A 20,223-nucleotide genomic window follows, 5' to 3' on the forward strand; every position below is an offset into this window, starting at 1 on the left:
CATTACCTGTTAGAGGGATGGCATGGAGACACATGGATGTGTACAGATTCATCGAGGAGAGAGAGGCATAAGATGGATAAATACTTGACTGTACTGTGCGTTTTCCTCTAAGAGCAGACATTTTCCATTCCAATTTCTGTTCTCTGTTATTCCTGTTGTATCCGAGCATTCACACGAAGAAGGGTTAAATGAACTGGACCATTTTCCGATTTTGTCTTTGGAATGCTTCAGTAGACATTGACTAATACTGAATTTAGGCTATGACCTAACGCCTATTTCTGCCAAGCCATGTCCCCTTTTCCTCTAAGCCATAGTCCTTTGTCTAACGAGGAGCAAAAAATATGTAAAACACATAATAAATCTGGCATGATACATGAAGGCCAGTTTTTTGGTACAAATTCAGCCTAAATTATGGTTCATTTAGTTTAGTAAATGTGCCCCAATGTGTAGTCAAAAATGACTATATCATAATGCATTCTCCATCACCTTAAGTTGTAAAGGGAAGCACCAATGTAGTTGCCACATTTATTAGTAGATATATGCCTTAAAGGGGTTATATCACCATGAGAAGTCATCATCTATGGGTCTGCCAGAGATAGGCAAACATTCTACTTGGCTGCCTCCAGTGGTTCCCAAGAGATTGAATGAAGCAGCAGCTCGTATGCCCAACCATCGCTCCATTCACTACAGGGTCTCCAAGACCCTGTTTTTATGACTGGTTGGAATCCCAATGGTCTGACCTCCATAGACCAGATACTTGTGCCTCTAGGTTCATGATAACTTTTCATGGTGGAATGACTCATGTCACTGATCATTGACTGTTTTCTAGGTCCTTTACCAGTCTCTCTATTCTGGCCCTTCCAGGAAATAGCCACTCAGCCAATCGATAGTAAAGGCTGGTCACCACTGATGCCAGTGATTGGTTGAGCAGTCACTTACTGTGTTTCAAGAGGGACCAGGATGGAGATATCGGCGAGGACCTGGAAAACACTGTAACGAGTAGATGTTGCATCCATATTAGGGACCTACAGGCACTCAATTGACCACTATATGTTCCCACCCTGTAGCTTAGAAGTGCATTATCCTTCTTTGAAACAACATCTGGACAGGTGTGGCACTGGTTTTGGTAGGAAGCAGACATATTTTTTCTCATTCTGGATGATTACTTTAAGAATTCTAGGAAATATGGAATTGGTTTCATGTTGGTTCTCACCCAGCTGAAGTGGCTGAAATGTTTTAAAAATCATTATAACATCATAAGGCTGATATTCCCCCTTTATTCTTTTCATACTCCAGTAACATCTATGTGCAGAGAGTGAATGCAGCTGGTCACAGCGCTCACAATGAATTAAACATGGGCTCACTTACTTTCATTGAAGCCCTAATGTGTTTTTTTCTGGAACATCACTTTACATCACACATAGAATAGATGAGCAGTACACAAAATGGCATGTAGGACAGTGGATCTTGCCATGAATACGGCCATACTTTGTCTCCAAAACTTGCACAATAGACTTCCTTTAGTAGAACCAAGGGCATTACTGGGCACCGAATAATACGTTTTCTCTGTGACGTTATAATTAACCTGTGTGCCCCAGTCTTTCATGATAACTGATCTCCAAGCTGACACCCTTTTTCCTCTGCTTTGGCATGTCCAGAACTAGCAACGACCCTGGCAAGACAAGATAACCACGCAAAACACAGGGAGATGAATGGCCGGCATGGGACATAGCTCTCTCATGCAGCAGTGATTTCAGCTTTAATGGCAAAATCATTATCATTGCGACAATGGCTCACAAATGAGCAGAGGGTGAAATAAAGAGGAGGGGGGGAGAATTATGTGTGGAATAAATGAGCGCTTCCGAAATTCATAGCATCATAAAGAGAACCTTATCAAATGAACCAGCAGAAGGTTAGACGAGCAGCAGAGCAATTAGGCTAACACCGTAGGGCCTCTATTTCATCTTCTGTGTGCTCATCATGTACAAATTCCCAATTAGATTTATTTCTTTCATTACCATCAATGGGAATTCAAAACAATAGTGTATACAGCAAGCCCCCCTTAAAGGTACAGTTTTTTTTCCACAGTGTAATGCTAATAGTAAGGAAAAAATAAAAGGCAGTTAACTAAACACAAATAGTTTTTTTTTGTACTTTTCCCTACTCATCTGGTCTCCTAACACTTCCTGTAGTGTTCCTGAAGCTAGCAGCAACGACATTTCCCCCTTGTATGTCACCTCTCTAATTTTATCAGGAGATTGAAAATCACTCCAAGCTTCTAGAACCGGTCAGCGGATCTGTCATTAAAATCCATTCCTATGCTGACTCTCTGCAAGGGCTGAGTCTTCTGCTGGGCACCCCTCTGGGTCAACCATAGCCAGGGTCACCCACAGTAGACAGGGAGTGGGGTAAAGGGCCTTTAATGCAGCTGAGGGAGCTCCGTATCTGGTATCTCCCAGGAATTATGACCCCCTAAAATGCCTTTCCCCAACCTCCCCTTGGTGGGAAGGTTAGAGGTGGAAGTCCTCAAGGCCTGACACTCTACTGCCACTCGCAAGGTCTGTTGAGCTGACTCCAAGGTCCAATGGCTAAAATATGGAGGAAAGAGGAGTTATTGTGTCGCTGACGGTGGTGGGATTGATCCCGAGGATGTTGCCTGAACTCTAAATTTGGTTTTATCCCTCTGCAACTTATACCAGGTGGGAGTGAAGGAGAAGGAAAAATGTAAACTCAAGCTTGTCTCAGGGTTTCTGGGCAGATTTTAGTTTTTTAAAGGCTTTTAGCCTTGCCAGTCTGCTTCGCCCACCTGGGACAAAAGCTTGGATTTGGATATAGAGATGACTTTCAGGAGATCACATCAATTTGACCACATAACATATAGAAAATGTAAAACTGGTAGGCCATGTTGTTGTTCTGGGACTGGGAAAGGGGAAGGTAGCAGTGAACACATTGCAGATTCAGGATTGTGGGAATTGTGGTGTGATAGCTGGTGGGGTGAGGTTGTTTTATAGCTGGTCAAGGTTGTGTACACATGTGGAAATAAATGGTAGTGGTTTGGAACAAGAATGTTCATATGAATGTCTTGAAGTCATGTTTGGTTTCAAAGTTTAAAGTGGTTTTCTACTTCAATTCAATTGAATACCGAAGTTATTCAACGACGTCACACACAACTTTGCGAATACTTAAACGGCTCATCAGAGCCCATATATTGTAATACTGTACCGCGACAGATCTACATACAGTATTAATCCGAAGTTATGAACAAAGCAACTTTGGATGTAACATCTGAAGCATGCTTTGCTCATCTCTAGACATAAGTATTCAGACCCTTTGCTATGGCACATGAAATTTAGCTATGGGTGCCTCACACTTCTTTTGATCATCTTTAAGCTGTTTTTACATCTTGATTGGAGTCTACCTTTGGTAAATTCAGTTGATTGGAGAAGATTTGGAAAGACATGCCCCTGTCTATATAAGATCTTACAGCAGACAACGCATATCAAATGGGAAAAACAAGCCAGGAGGAGGAAAGAACTGCCTGTAGATCCCTGAGACAGGATTGTGTGGGGGCAAGGATCTGGAGAAAGGTACAACATTTTTCTAATGGACTGAAAGGTCCTAAGAGCACAGTGGCCTCCATAATTCTTAAATTGAAGTAATCAAGGGAGAAGAGCCGTGGTAAGAGAGGTGACCAAGAACATTGTTTCACTTTGTCATTATGGGGTATTGAGTGTGGAATGATGGGGAAAAAAATTTAACCAGCAACATAAAATGTGACAAAAGTGAAAAGGTCTACCTTTGAAGACATTCTGAATGCAATGTATAAGACGCGGACTTTAGATAACCCATTCAAATTATATAAATTCTGGATATAATTTTTGAAATCACTCCATGTATTCTTCTTCATGTCCTGGCTCTTTATCTTCCACTTTGGACTTTTAGTACACCAAACAGCCTTGCTTGACCTCGTCAATCAGACCATTCACTGCAACCAGAGAGAGGCCACTGCAGTGACTTAATTAGAGCATCACACATTACACTGATCAGTGCAATGCTTTTCTGTAAACATCTTTTTTTAGGGCCATCAAGAGAACAATAGAGCTGTCATATTGTCATCCCAATTTTACTGATCACTATTACACTAACAGATAACATCTTTCTGTTTTGGCAGCAGTAAACTAAAGGATGGGTTACATATCTGTATAGGACATTTACCTCTCTGGATAAATGCTGGAAAATATAGTATTTTTTATTTATTTTTAAATGCCCCTTTCTGATGGAAGGGTCCCTTTAATATAAACCACCAGTACTCGCTGACTTAAAGTGAATGTGTCATCAGAAAATGAAGGTTATGTATTACAATCTGGTTTTAACTGGCAGATTACATTTTTGGTGACACATTTCCTTTTATTATCTAGTTTGAAGGAGGGCCAGGGAAGGGGACAGGCATAGTACTTTAGGACCCCCTCATTATTTCTTTCCTCTTGTAATGGAATAATTTCCTATTGATTTTATTGCCCTGTGTTTCTTTTTATTTTATAACCCAGTCTTCTTTGGCAGTTCTATGAATTGTCCTCATATAGTGGTAAATACAATATAATATAATCTGCTGCCTAATGCAAATCATACTTGCCAATTGAGAATGGACAACAGGGAGGTTCCGAAGAGTGGTTTACTAATCAGTTAGCAGAATAGTTTTCCTTATGCCCCACTCATTTATATAGGACATGCCCCCAACCTGTTGCATTTGAATTACAAGTAAGTAGTTAAAGGCTATGTATACCTTCGGGATTTTTTTTTTTAATGATTGCATTGTACTCATTTTGGGCTAAAAATATTTTTTTAAATTGGTCTTTAATAAAAATATTGAGCCAATCTGTGACCAAAGATTAACTTTTTCTAGCTGTGTGATCTAATAACCCTTATTTTTAAAATACTAAAAGATTATAAACACTTATTTAAGCCACGTTATTATCAGTAAGATAAGAAGTGAGCTATAATTAGTGTTTACAGTGTCAGAGAGCAGAGATAAGGAGCCTGTCAGCTCGCTGCCTGATGGAGCAAAGAGAAAATGCCGATCCTGCTAGTAAATAAACTCAAAGCTGTGCAGGGAAAATGGCTCATCATTTTTAATAAAGACTAATTTGGAAAAATTATTTTTAGCCTAAAATGAGTACCACAGGTGTACATAGCCTTTAAAGAAATGCAGATCCCTGAATAAAGCCCTGCGTGTCAGTATGTTCACAGCATCACATCCTGATGGTGCCTCTTTTACCTATCCTTGGATAGAATGGAAATTTGTCTACCCTTCTGCCCTTTTTCTTGCTAACATAAAGAAACCTTTGCCCAAAGCAGAGACCCCACTTTCAAGCGGCACAATCTTGGCTGCCGATATGCTTTGTATAACCTTATGTTATTTATTACCATTTAATTACTTTGTTTTCCAGCTTGTTATTCGCCGCCGCCCCCTGCTGTATATTGTAGGCATTCTTCTTCCGAGCATTCTACTTATGATTGTGGACCTCATGAGCTTCTACCTGCCCCCTGACAGCGGGACTCGGATCATGTTTAAAACCAGCATTCTTGTTGGCTACACGGTCTTCAGGGTTAACATGGCAGATGAGCTACCAGCTACAGCCTTAAGTGTACCATTAATTGGTGAGTATATCAAACCATGACTAATTCTGTGGCAAATGTCTCTAATTTCCAGTGATTGGTCCAGTGTTTAATCCTTTCACTGCCAGGGGTTTTTGGTAATTTTGCACCTCTGGTAGTCAGGACAGTTTTTATAATTTTGACTTGTAAATAACACCCAACCTTCAAAAAAAATGAAAGAGACATATGACACATTGTTAAAATTCCACTACAATTCCAGTACATTATATACATAAGCACCCTCATGCAACTTTGCATCAAAATGCTTATTGGTCATAAAATAATAGTGGTTATAAGTTTGACCCAGGTATAAGATTAGATACAAATCTCCTAAAAATGTAAGTTAATATGTGGATTCATATATATCACCTATGCCTATGACCACAGTCTGGACAGCTTTAAACATCATGGGGTCAATAAACGGTCTATCTAGGCTAACAGAAGTCCTTAGATGTACAATAGTTCATTTTATCACATCTTTTCAAGTGAAAAACAGAAGACATCCCCCATATGAGACAATCAGAGAGCACAACCCTCGCCGTCCCTTCCTCTGCTCCTTCACACAGGCTGAAGTGAGAACTGCAAATCTATGCTGCTCTCAAAGCTTGTTTTAAAACCAGATTCAACCTGAACTAGAACCTTTAGTAGAAAAAACGTATCACATATGTCCTTGGCTACTATGGTGCTTCGCTGCCAGGACATACTATATGAGATTATACGTTTGCAAGGAAAGATTTAATGATTTGTGTCTCGAGTTGTATCTCTCTATAAAGGTTCCTACAAGACCAAAAAGTTTTTCTGAGAGCATTTCATTGAAACTAAAACATTTTAATAAAACAGATGTTTCAGGATAGCTGATGTCCTCTTTAAAGGAGTTATCTACTTGAGTTGACCTCTCGGATGAAAAGTTAATCACAGGTTTTGCCTCTGCTGGGACGACTAGCCTTCAGTTGTAATTTATGTATTACACTGTTTCTATTGAAATTAATGGTCTGTCAATGTAATGCATAGATACAGCCTCTCAGGCTAAGAGGTCTTGAACCATTTAGCACCTTGGGCAGTTATTGGGAAAAATCCTTCACATGTTTTTTAGAGAACTAGTAACTGGAGAGATGTGTAAAAAAATATTATATTTTTTCTATAGGTGTGTTCTTTGTTGTATGCATGGCCCTCATGGTTTTGAGCCTTGGCAAATCTATTGTGGTCATAAAATTTCTTCACATTGACAAAGATGCATCTGGAGATCTTCTGATATCTCAGTGTTCAATGCTGTCCAAGAGAAGACACAGTCAATCTGAAAACACAGAAGATAACTCCATGGGTTCAACCAATTATACGGCAGGTATATACAGTATGAGGCCCTATTAAGTTTTGATGAAACACAAAATTGATCTTCTGATGTCATAGATCACTTTGGTGAGCTTGAGGCTCCAGAGATTAAAAAAAAAGTTCAACACATCCTCAGTAGTAAAAGAAAACGTAATCGCTACTTTCACACTTGCACTTTACCTTTCCGCTATTGAGATCCGTCATAGGATCTCAATAGCTGGGGGAAAACGCATCAGTTTTATCCCCATTCATTGTCAATGGGGAAAAAACTGAACTGAACTAAACAGAGTGCACCAGAATGCATTCCATTCCGTTTGGCTGCATCCCCATCGCGGACAGAATAAAGCTACAAGCAGCGTTTTTCTGTCCGCGATGTGGTGTAGAGCAAGACGGATCCGTCCTGACACACAATGTAAGTCAATGGGGATGGATCCGTTTTCTCTGACACAAAAGAAAATGGATCCGTCCCCCATTGACTTTCAATGGAGTGCATGACGGATCCGTCTTGGCTATGTTAAAGATAACACAACCGGATCCGTTCATAACGGATGCAGACGGTTGTATTATGAGAACAGAAGCGTTTTTGCTGATCTATGACGGATCCAGCAAAAACGCTTTTGTGAAAGTAGCCTTAGTTGACAAAAAAATTTGCACTGAAAAATTGTCTTTTAGAAGAATGATTCTCTCAAGAAAGATGAATGGGTCATATAAAAGCTGGTCTAGATAAGGGGGTGGTCTTCTCAATTAACTGTTTTTTTAAAGAGGTCCCACTGTAAATTACATTCTGACTAATAATCACTGTTTACAGTTTTTAATCACTTCCAATCATCAAGTCACCCTGCCAGGAGTAGGTCATGGGGGTTGTCCACCATGCCATTCCTTCCTCAATGTCTCTCTTGGATTTCAGTGGAACACTGTTACTCCAGCCGTTGATACTCTTCTAATGGACTGATATCATTAAAGAGAACCTATTACCACTCCTGACATGCATGTTGTAATAGCTTCATGCATTCCCCATGTAATAACAATTCTGTAGCATCTATTCTCATGGCTCTGTGTTCTGCCATTACTTTATTATTTCTACTAGAAGTTATGGATAAATTGCTAGCAGTCTGCAGTAAGGGTACAGAGGGGAGGTAACCAGTTGGGGCGGGTGTACCTGCACAGTCTGACAATGGCAGCACTGATTGGATAGAGTGAAACTGTGCAGGTACACCCCCCTCACCCCCCCCCCCAACTTGTTACCTCCCCTCTGTACCCTTACTGAAGGCTAATAATTTATTCATAACTTCTAGTAGAAATAATAAAGGAAAGGCACAACATAGAGCCATAAGAATAGATGCTCCAGAATTCTTATTACATGGGGAATGCATGAAGCTATTAAAACAGGCCTGTCAGGAGCGGTGAAAGGTATTCTTTTAGGAGTATGTGGGTGCCTACAGAAATACATTTCAGTTAAAGGTTTTTTTTTGGGAGTAAAATATTAATGACCTATCTTCAGGATAGGTCCTCAATATCTCATCAGTTTGAGGAGGCCACAGGGCTCTAATGAGCCCTGCTGCCCCTTCCTATGCTAGTGATATCATGTTCATCAGTTACATGAACAGGACCATTCATGTGAACAGGCTGCAATACCAAGCATAATCACTATTCAATGTGTAGCACCATGTTTGGTATGCTGAGAGAAGACCACAACACTCACTGAAGCAGTATGGCCTCTTCTAGCAGCTGATTGGCTGTGGTGCTGGGAATCAGAACCCCACCACTCAGATATTGATGGCCTACCCTGAGGATAGGCCATAAGTACTGTTCTTCTGGAAAACCCCTTTAAACAGCCCCCATTCAAATCAATCGGCCACCATTTTTTCAGAACAAGACCCAATGCTTTATAATCTATATGCCCTAATAGGACAACACATTTCTTTTACATTCTAGAGAGCCTCTGTGGTTTTGATGAAGTGTTCCAGAACCCAGCTATGTCAGAGGATCCATTGATGGACCAGATCCTACAGGAGGTGACCTCTATCCGTTCATACGTACGGAAGATGGAGTCAGAAGAAACCTGGCACAGCCATTGGCTCGATCTGTGCTATAAATTAGACAGTCTTATGTTCAGGGCCTATCTGCTGCTCTTTACCACCTATGCGGCTACTCTTACATTTTTATGGTGGGCATGGAGTTCATACACTGTACCTACATGAATGAACTAATATTGAAATATAACATATTATCCTCATACATCATCCTACAATTTATATTCAGAATGTATCCCCATATAAAACTGAGTAACTGTAAATACACTGAATTATGTAGCTCGTACTGCTTTTCAGCTACACTCCAAATTATAGTCCAGACCTGTGTTCACAATTCTGTCAACTTCAGCACTGAAATCTCCCAGCATTCCTTAATGCCTACACAGAACTTGCTCTGTCTATTTGCATTTTGGGAAGAGTAGCTTTCACACCAACGTGCAGTAGAACACGGTTGTCAAACATTTCCAAGAGCAACCAGTCATGTTACTGGACAGAGAAATAAAGAAAAAAACAAACAGCAGGTGGCACTATACAGATACATCTTATTGAACACCTCAGATGCTGTACACAGTGTTTAATTACAGGCAATTATGAAAGTATTCAGATTCATTTACTGGTTTGAAGACTGTAGAATATTTAACTTTAACTTTTCATGTACATTATTATTATCCCTTATCTACTTACCGTAAGTGGGTTACATTTCTCACACAAAACAGAATAGTTGTAGGTTCAGGATTATTCTAGCTATTATGGCACCCTCTGAGGTTCTTTTGATATTTTTCTCAGAAAGTCCTACTTATGGAAGGCATTGTTATGTCTTCTACGCTACACAGCAGTATGCTTAGTTTGAGATGGATTTTGGAGGTGGTAACTTAATTTAAAGGGGTTTCTGAGACTTTAAGATTGATTACCTATCCCATTTAAAGGGGTTGTTCAGAGCTGAACCCAGACATACCCCCATTTTCACTCAGGCGGCCCCCTGATGTTAGCATCTGAGCATTTCATGCTCCGATGCTCTCCCTTGCTCTGCGCTGGATCGCGCAGGGCAAGGGCTTTTTTTGTTTATATTTTTTTGTGTTTCAGATGACATCACCGGCACTGATGGGTGGGCTTTAGCGCTAACCAAAGCCCATTAGTGCAGGTGATGTCACAGGCTAACTGCTAGGCGGAAGACTCCGCCTAGTTTTAACCATGGAGGGCCCGGTACATCACCATATGTCCTAAAAAGCTTTTTCTCTGCGCAATTCAATGCAGGGCAAAGAAAAGCATCGGATCATGAAATGCTCCAATACTCATATAAGGGGGCCTGCCTGGTTGAACATGGCGGTATGTCCGGGTTCAGCTCTAAACCCGGACAACCCTTTTAAGTGAATGAGAGCAGGGTATCAGTAACTGGCACGTCCACTACACAGGGTACACAGGTGTTCTGGTGCTTGCTTCTATATCGAGACGGTTCCTGCAAACAGCCCATCTCCTAAGAATAGATAATCCATATTAAAGCCCCAGAAAACCCCTTTAAAGTGTAACTCCCATTCTATATTTCTATTAGAAAAATACCTCTAAAGTGGCCCATTTTGAGCCTTAGCAACGCTCCTCTGTCTTCTGTTTACATAACAGTGAAGGCATTGACTGTATTATGTAAACAGAAGACAGAGGAGCGTTGCTAATGCTCAAAACGGGCCACTTTAGAGGTATTTTTCTAATAGAAATATACGATTTCAGTAATTAAAGTATATTACAAAAATGGTCAGTATCACTACCCCTACACATTACAGAAAGAAAATTAGAATGGGAGTTACACTTTACTTTCTGATAGGTCAACTAATAAGAGCTTCATCTTATACAGTTAGATAGTGATCTTAACAGTCACATACAAGAACGTATTTGAGATGTCTGTCATCAGCTATGGTTTAATAAAATGGAATCGCTATTGAAATGTCACTCAGAAATAAAGTTTATGTCCAATGCAATTATTTTTTCTTCTTTTTAAAGTGTCTATAAGCAGGGCCGGCTCCAGGTTCATGTAGGCCCTTGGGCGATAAATCTCAGTGGGCCCCCTTGTGGCATTCTTTTTACATTTACATGTACCCCTGTGCCTCCCACACCATATAATGACCCCCAGTGGTCCCCATACAGTATAATGACCACCCCAGTGGCCTTCCACAAAGTTTAATGACCCACAGTGGACCCCAATTCAGAATAATGACCCCCAGTGGCCCCCACACTGGGGGTTATACTGTATGGAGGGGGCACTGGGATCATTATACTGTGTAAGAGGCCCTCACTAGCTAGAACTGACTGGGCCCCACAGCAAACCCAGTGGGTTTACATCACAGTATAATATACTAGAATCTATATACTATAAAGATATTAGCCCTACCCAGGAATAATAATATAATAATACAATTAGGGGGTCATTTATTAAATAGAAATGCGCCAATATTAGGAGTATTTCTAGCAAAGATTGTGGCGCTGCAATCTGCAACTTTTCCCCATTCATGCCAGGTCTAAAAAAGGTGGCGTTGGCAGGGAAGGGGATACAGTTATTGCCATACAGTTATTGGATAACATCACCATACAGTGACCAGATACTTCCATACAGTGACCATATAAAACCGCCATACAGTAACTGGATAGCACCACCATACTGTGACTGGATAAAAGGGTATAAGAGGGCACAGTACATAGAATGACTAGGGGCACTGTACAGGGTATGGTAAGAGGGCACAATGCAGGGTATAAGGGGGCACAGTCACATGACCCTGTGACGTTAGAAGGTCCTTATGGTGCATGCAGTTTAGACACCACCATAATGAGAAGCAGAGGACTGAGACAGGTGACCGGGGCCCTGGATGGACAGGAGGGGTGGAAACAGCAAGTAGGTGGAAGGGGCTCTGAGGGGATTCATACAAGAATAAGTGGCAGGAGGTCTGTGCAGGGCAGCAATAGGAGTTAGGAGGCTGGAACAGGAGCTCTGGATACATGGGGTAAGAAAGGAGACAGAAAGGGTTCCATGAGGATGAGATAGGACATGATACTGTAGGGGGGGGGGGGCAGGTTTCATGGAGGAGGCAAACTGCTTAATGATGCAGTAAAACAACTAAATAGCATGAAGCTGCTGGTCTACAGCATCCATCAGCAGCTTAAAGAGTTCCCTGACATCCCCCACCCCTCATGTCCCACAGAGAAGAGACAGTCACAGTGCAGACTCACTCACAGACTGTCTTCACACTGCTGTTCCATCCCTGTGGTCTTTCACCTCCTCAGGCAGCACGTCCTGTGTAGAGGGGGCATGTCTGAAGCTTCTCAGGCAAGATGTCCAACTCTGCTGAACGGAGTGAAGAGGGCGCATGTCTGAAGCTCCGCAGCACAGGAGCTTGTAAGGGGGACAGAAGCAGCTGGCCTCTGCCTCCTGTTGATGTTCCTTGCTCCAGTCTGACGCTGCGGCCCTGCTACTGCTCCCGGGCCCCTTCTGACCTCAGGGCCCGAAGCAGTGACTTCCACAATAGCTACACCCCTGGAGCTGCGGTCTGTGAATGAAATTACCACAGCTTCCTGCGCTCCAGCAATGAGCGCTTATATCTGTATTGATGAAAGCGCTCATAGCAGCACAGTGGGCCCTCCCCCAGGAGCAGTGGGTCCCGGAACTTGCCCAGGTATGCCGGGTGCTGACGCCGGCCTTGTCTATAAGTAAAGTGTTTAACAGTGTTGATCACGAATATTCGAATTTTTATCGCGAATATAGGTACTTTGAAAATTCGCTAATATTTCGAATAGTTATATATATTCGTAATTTCGAATATTAAATTTTTTTTTCCTTTTTTTTTTATTCCTTTTTTTTTTTTTTAATCAGTACACATGATCCCTCCCTGCTTCTAGCTTGTGGGCCAATAAGAAGGCTGCAATATACTTGACTTTAGGAGTAGTAGTGTTTGCAAATTTTGCTCTATATTCGTTTTTTCGAATATTCGCTATATAGCTATATATTCTTGTTTTAGAATATTACGAATATTCGAAAAAGCTAAGTTATAGCAATATAGCGAATATTCGAAAAAAAAAATAGAATATAGAGCAATTTAACTAATATAGTGCTATAATCTTCTTTGTCTAATAGTTGTAAGTTGAAAAATTCACAAAAAAATTTGAATCCGAAAATTCGAATTACGATAATTCATATATTACAGAATCATTACCTTGCTGATTTTTCAAGTAAAAAAAATTGCGAATTTTCGAATATTCGCAAATATTCTAAAAAATATTTGCGAAATATCACAAATTCGAATATGACCCCTGCCGCTCATCACTAGTGTTTAATAGTAATGATACCAATGACGTTATACACATGGGACAACGTACTGAAAATCTGCCACCTTTATATTCAATCACAATCAATTAGCATTCATGACTTGTCAGGTTGCTTCATACATGCCCTGATTACACATTTACAGTTATATCACACATGTTCGACCACACTATTTAAAGGGATTGTCCAAGGCTATGTACAGCTTTGTACTAATTTTGAGCTAAATAAAAAAAAAAAATTTAATTGGTCTTTATTTAAAATGTTGAGCCCCTTTCTCTGTACAGGCTTAAGATTATGTAGTAGAAGGCTTTGTATTTTTACTCTTTCCATCAGGCAGCTCAGTTGATGGCTCCTTATCTCTGATCTCTGACCTCCTAAACACTCACTATAGCTCAGTTCTTATCTTGCTAATAAGAATGTGGCTTAAATAAGTGTTTATGACCTTTTAGTAATTTAGAGATAAGGGTTATTAGATGACCGACACAAAGTGAAAATAAAAAGTACAATTCTCACAGCTAGAAAAACTCTTTGTGACACAACTGCTAAATATTTTTAATAAAGACCAAATGAAAAAATTCTTTTTAGCCCAAAATAAGTAAAATGCAATCATAAAAAATTGCCCCAGAATGTGTACATGGCCTTTAAATACTGATAATATATACTCAGGGTTACACCATGGAAGCATGCCCTATTTTTGCTCATATTTTCAGATCCATCACTCTCATTATAGTCCATGGGTCAATGAAAAAACACAGAAAAACACTGATGGCATCTGTGTTTCATGGATCATTGCTAATTGAGATGCCCTTGAAGTTTATTTTCAGCTGAGCAGTGTCTGTGGAATACGGATGACAGACGGAGGCAAAAAACTGACACATGGACCAAACACAGATTCCTCAGGGACACTTTATGGATGAACTACTGACCATCTTGTTACTGATGTCATTACAGATGTGTGAATGAGCTGATGCCATTAACATAGGTAATAATGATTTAGGCCCCTTTCAGACAAGCGAGTTCCTCGCTAAATTGACGGGGTCGCATAGCGTTATATTGATTTACGATGTTATGTAACCCTTACAGTTCTGGAATGCATTGGATAACACTGACATAATGCTGTCAGTGTTATCCAATACATTCCAGACCTCTAAGGGTTTCATAGCGTCATAAGTCAATGTAATGCTATGCGACCCCGTCAGTGCTGGAAGGGCAGGACGGGTGCTGCCGTATACTTACACTGTGAGTCCGAAGGATAAAACACGCTCGTCTGAAAGGGGCCTTGGGGTGGATTCACATACGGTTTTTATGGAGTTTTTCCTGCATGCATTTTTTTGTTGTGTTTTTACATGAAAAGCTGTAGCTCCAAATGTTAGCTTTATGTCAATATGAAATGAAGTGCAGAACACACAAGCGTTTTTTGTCTGCTAGCATTTTTTTCAATTTGGTGCTTTTTTTTTGTATTTCTGTCATTTTTTTTTTTTTTTTTATGCAAAGTGTTCAGGTGCTTTTCCATCTCAATCTATATAGGAAAAAGGCCATCAACAATTTACAAAAAAATACATAAAAAAATACATAAAAAGTATAGGTGGTATGGAAAAATCACTAGTGTTTTTTGTGGTATTTGTTTTACTGGTAAACTTGTTTAGTAGAGATTTAATTTGTGGTTGAAGGAGCCCGAAAGGGGATTTTAAACAATTTTGATATTTCTTCCAAAATCCATAATAAACCTGTACGAAATAGAGAAATAAAAATGTGTCTAACATCCATGACTTGTGATCATTAATTCTCCATCAGTCTTCCTCCACCTCTATGCATACAGCTCAATTTTTCCCTCGGCAGAACCTGTGGGACCCCTTGATCAGTGGGGTCTGTCATGCTCCGCTGGTGACCATTGTGCAGTAGATCTGTTTTATGAGTGGAAATGAAGATCATTAAATGGTAACCCCCTCCCCAGAAAATATTACGATTTTTGAATACTCTACTGCTGTTCCCCGGTTGTGGCTGCTACACGTGGCGCCTTGTCCCATCTGTGTAGATTACTCGCCCTATTTTACATTGAAGAGCTGGAGCAGATCTGACTATTTTCCCCTGTCACATCCTATTGCGGTGAGTCCAGAGGATTCTCTCTACAGATAATATACGGCTCCATATTCGTTGTCAGAATACAGTATGGGGGGGGGGGGGGGGGTCTCAGATCAGCCAGATATATTGTTCTTCGGAAAGAGCTTCCTCCGCCGCTGATGGCCTCACATCCATAATTTAAATTATCCCTGACGCTTATTAGATCAGTGAGCCGAATAAAATAAAGTTTAATGTTTAACGCGGCATGGAGTGAGCACACTTCTTGATCTAATCACAAAGCTAACAAGGTACCAGAGCCCGGCTGAAAACCTGATACCTCTCTAGGGACTGATTCAGTGCAATTATCTACCCCAGGGAAGGGAAATCAATGGGGAGCAATTGTCTGCAGATTCATATTGTACTCCATATCCCTTTGTATACATCAGACATGGCTGTAACATTGCCATGCATCGTGTCACTTACTGATGATGAGCCAATCTTTACTCATTATCGTCTTTGCTTATTCCTCATGATGGAAATCTGCCCTTGAAAGTCAGCTTAAAGGGGTTTTACGGTTTGCATCAACAGCTTATAAAATAATCATTTGTGAAGGTAGCTCTAATTTTGTATTGTATTTCTTTACCTTTATTGCTTCTATTTCCCGTTCTGGGCTGTGGTCACATGACCATGTCCATGCAGCCCTTTCTTATTTCCTGTGATGTTATGTCCATGGGCGGGGCTGTGATAGGGGAGTGTCTATGTAAGTAGCTGGGTGGGAGGAGCTATAAACTAGCTGGGCGTTTTTTGAGGCGGTGCTGGAGCTGTGGCAGAGAAAGTAGAAGTGCATTGTGGGTTTGGTTGGATACAGCAACAGGAAGTGCTACATACAGGATGGAAACAAACTGGTGGGATTGGCTTACATGATGGAAATGGGTCAGGAGAGTCCAAACTGAAAAAGAAAAAACACGGGGAAGATGGTACATGAGGTAAGCAACTCCATAAGCATATCTATTAATAACCACAGTAAGGGTCCATTTGCACGTCCATTCGCAAATTGCCGCAAAACACGGACACCGGCAATGTGCGTTCCGCATTTTGCAGACCGCACATCACCGGCACTCTCATAGAAAATGCCTTTCTTGTCCGCAATTGCAGACAAGAATAGGACATGTTCTATTTTTTTGCGGAACGGAAGTGCGGATTCGCAAATGCTGATGCGGACAGCACATTCCGGCCCCATTGACAATGAATGGGTCCGCACCTGTTCCGCAAAATTGCGGAACGGATGCGGACCCATTTTGCAGACGTGTGAATGGACCCTTATCCTGGGAACCCCTTTAGGCCTCTCACATATCCATGTCCAGGATAACATCTGTGACAAGATGGTCAGTGGTTCATTTGTGAAGATGTCTGTGAAGGATCCGTGTTTGGTCTTTTTTTTTCCTCCTGTGTAATCCATATTCCATGGAAACTGCTAGGCTGAAAACATATTTCTATAGCATCTCCTAAAATCTATCCATGAAAACCACTGACCAAACATGGATGGCATCTGTGTTGTGTTTGTGGTTTTTTTTGGACCCATAGACTATAATGTACGTGAGGGATCAGTAATTATGGACAAAAATAGGGCATGCTTCCATAGTGTCACCACGGACTTATGGTCTATAGAAAACCACTATTATGTGAATACACACATTAAAGTCAATAGATATTTGAATGGTCCATGTAGAACACAGATAGCACATGGCAGTGATTCACTGATGAGTGAAAGAGACCTTAATTTGCATCATCAGCAGATCCCCAGAGGACAACTGCAAAAGGTTTATGCTGTGATTTTCCTGTTAAAGTACTTATTTCTTCATCCACTGTGTATACCTTAGGGTACTTTCACATTAGCGGCAGGGGACCCTGCCGGACACCCCTGCCGCAAGTGTGAAACTAGCCTAATAGCAATGTATGGGCAATATTTGGTTAACACTGGCAAACCTTCTTAAGTTGCCAGTGTGATATACTTGGTCTACCCCCTGGTTGGTTAGTTAGTGGAGTCTTAGCAGAGCAGAGCTAAAGACTTACATGTGCAAGCTTCTGCAGACAAGGCCCAAATCCAGAGTACCTTTATCTCTGTTTTATCTGTGGTGCTGCAGTGAGGCCCTAAGGAGCAGGTAAGAGGATGGGAGTGGTAGTATCTACAGCTGCCTAACATGCAACTTGGTCATCAAAGTACAGGTAAAGGAAAGAGACTAGCTATTTTAGAAGGTCCAGAACTATCAAGGCCATGCGAGATAACATCAGCAAGGTATTCACTTGTTTATTGTAAAAGACTTTACTGCTGTGGAAACGGTTCATGGCCACCACACTTTGAGACTGACTGGTCATCCGGATCTAAATTCATCACCTATCAACCTGGGAATTACAAAAATGGTTAGCAAGACCAGAATAGCACACTTGTGGTTTTTTGGAGAGACTGCAGTGTCCTTAGAAGGAAAGACAGAGAGTACTACTATCGCCATCATTGTTGCTGTCCATACACAGTCATTGGGTAAAGAACTACATGGTCATATACTTTGGAACTGTGCCTTTACTTCTATATGTAGTTCCACACTCTTCATCAATTCACTAAAGATAGACTTTATTTATTACAACCAATCAACTTGATCACTAACGCCATGATCCACCCGCCGGCTCTGCATTTGTACTTATGTCTTGCACCCTTCCAATCACCTAATATCATGGACACCCCAAATACCATCAGGCAGGAACCCCAGAAAGTCAGGGTGTGCCAGTGGGAAAACAAGAGTCGGCTCTCCTTTCACTTTGCACTACTCAGTGAGAGCCAAGGGTGAAAATTGCCACCATATACTGTGAGTACTAATACCACCATTATAGCCACTTCCACTCCTCCCATCCTGGCATCCAGACAGACACTGCCCACAATGCTTTTTTAAGTAAGTGACTTGCCAAATAGTTAGTAATCCGTAGCAATGAACAATAAATGTTTTAAGAGGCTGTCAGGGATCTTGATATTGACGGCCTACCCTCAGGCTAGGTGACCAATATCTGATAGGTGGGGTTCCGACTCCCAGTCAGCTTTTTGAAGAGGCTGTGGGGCTCTGGTGAGTGCTGCACAGGTCCGCACCGCCAATTAGGTGAGGTGAGGCGATCACCTGGAGATAAGTGGAGGGTGGCAGGGCCAAGGAAAATCCATGCTTCCTGGAAGCGCTCATCTCTCTATATTCAACTGCATCACCGTCTTCAGGACAGCAATACAGTTGAATGCTGCTGCGGCCTGCGGGGCATGGGAGCCATGTCTCCCTGCCCTGCTGGTCCCTCTATCAGGCTTCAGGCCTAGTGTCTGTAGCCCATCAGAGGCTGGTGAAGGCAGCGCAATGATGTCATTATCGCGCCGCCTGAGCTGGGCAGCATACAGCTCAGGATACAGGCCAGAAGAGGCCTGCACCACATCTCTGACAGCCTCATGGAGGTAGGTATGTGAGTTTATTAATTTTTTATTTGACACCATGCTGTTTGGCGAAAACGGGGAAGGGAGGAGAGGAGCACCATGGGGGAATCTACTGGGGGCATTATAATGGGCTTTTTATACTGGCACACATTATGGGGGCACTATAGAGTAGTACTGGCACACAAGGGGGCATTGGAGCTCATTATGGGGACACTATGAGATCATGGGCTGTACTGGAGGCACTAAGAAAAGGTATTTTTTGTACTGGCACACAACGGGTGCATTTTTTGTACTGGCGCACGTTATACAGGAGTATTATTCTACTATCACACATAAGGAGAATTATTACTACTGGGGGAGACATTATGGTGAGCTTTCTAACTACTGGGGGACTATGGGGAACATGAATACTAGTATGGGCACTATGAGAGCATTGTCACTTCTGGGCCACAGTGGGGACATTAGGGGGCTCTGTAGGGGCACTATTACTACTGCGCTATGCCAGAGAATTATTACTATTGGTGGTACTTTTAGGAGCACTATTACTGTGGGGGCACCCTGGCACAATATCAGCTTTGAGCAATTATTTTTGGGGGGCATTATGTTTACACTATTAGTGTCAGGGACACTATTTGCTGGGCGCAGTTATATTTCAGGGCACTGCGTGCCAACAATTATTGAAAGGGGCACTATCTGTGTGGTACTAGTATTTTCAGGGGAGCTGTTTCTGCAGTATAGTATTGGGGAGCACAGCTGGGACAGTATTGGGAGTGGCAGGATGGGGTGTTCAGAAGGTGGGAGGATGATGGAAAATAAGATGTCTGGTGAGATGAGACACTGAAAGTAATCATCATGGAGGTCTGAATGGAGAAGATGAGGAAAGACAACATCTACATCAAAGTCAATGGATGTAAGAGATATGTAGTGCTGCATATCTTACACTGCATCCTCTTCAAACAGCTAATCTGTTGGAGGTGCTTGGACCTCCACTGATATTGACAGGCCATCAATATTAAAACCTTTTAAAATCACTTTTGTCATTTTTTTGTCCAGCTGCCAAAACGTTTACAGACTTAAATATCCCAGACCACTAGGGGCGCAATTCTCCATTTTGCTGTAATGGCCATGCATAAAACAAGTGAAGAATTGAAGGAATGGGTGAAGACACAGTCAACCTCTGGCCAGAGCTGTCAGTTTATGATTATATACTCCACTATTTCTATGTTTTCACACAATTTTCTGTATAATTTGTAAAAAAAAATATTTTCAATCAAAATTTATGTTCATTGATCATGGTTTCATACTGGAATTGACGAGTAGGAAGGAGCCACTGTATTCATATTGATGGGCTTCTCTGGCCCATGGCTGTGCTCACAGTTCTA

General features: G+C 41.5%; 1 protein-coding gene across 1 annotated transcript in view; it reads left to right on the forward strand.

Annotated features, from left to right (window-relative positions):
* The window catches only part of HTR3B (5-hydroxytryptamine receptor 3B), a 40,275-nt gene extending 31,090 nt beyond the window's left edge, over positions 1–9,185 (forward strand). Inside the window, exons 7-9 of the mRNA XM_044277652.1 lie at positions 5,448–5,658; positions 6,800–6,997; positions 8,920–9,185. Of these exons, the coding sequence (XP_044133587.1) occupies positions 5,448–5,658; positions 6,800–6,997; positions 8,920–9,185 (675 nt within the window). The remainder of the gene's footprint in view (positions 1–5,447; positions 5,659–6,799; positions 6,998–8,919) is intronic.
* Positions 9,186–20,223: the final 11,038 nt, after the last annotated feature.

Source organism: Bufo gargarizans, chromosome 2 (assembly GCF_014858855.1).
Source record: "Bufo gargarizans isolate SCDJY-AF-19 chromosome 2, ASM1485885v1, whole genome shotgun sequence".
NCBI classification, from domain to species: Eukaryota; Metazoa; Chordata; class Amphibia; order Anura; family Bufonidae; genus Bufo; species Bufo gargarizans.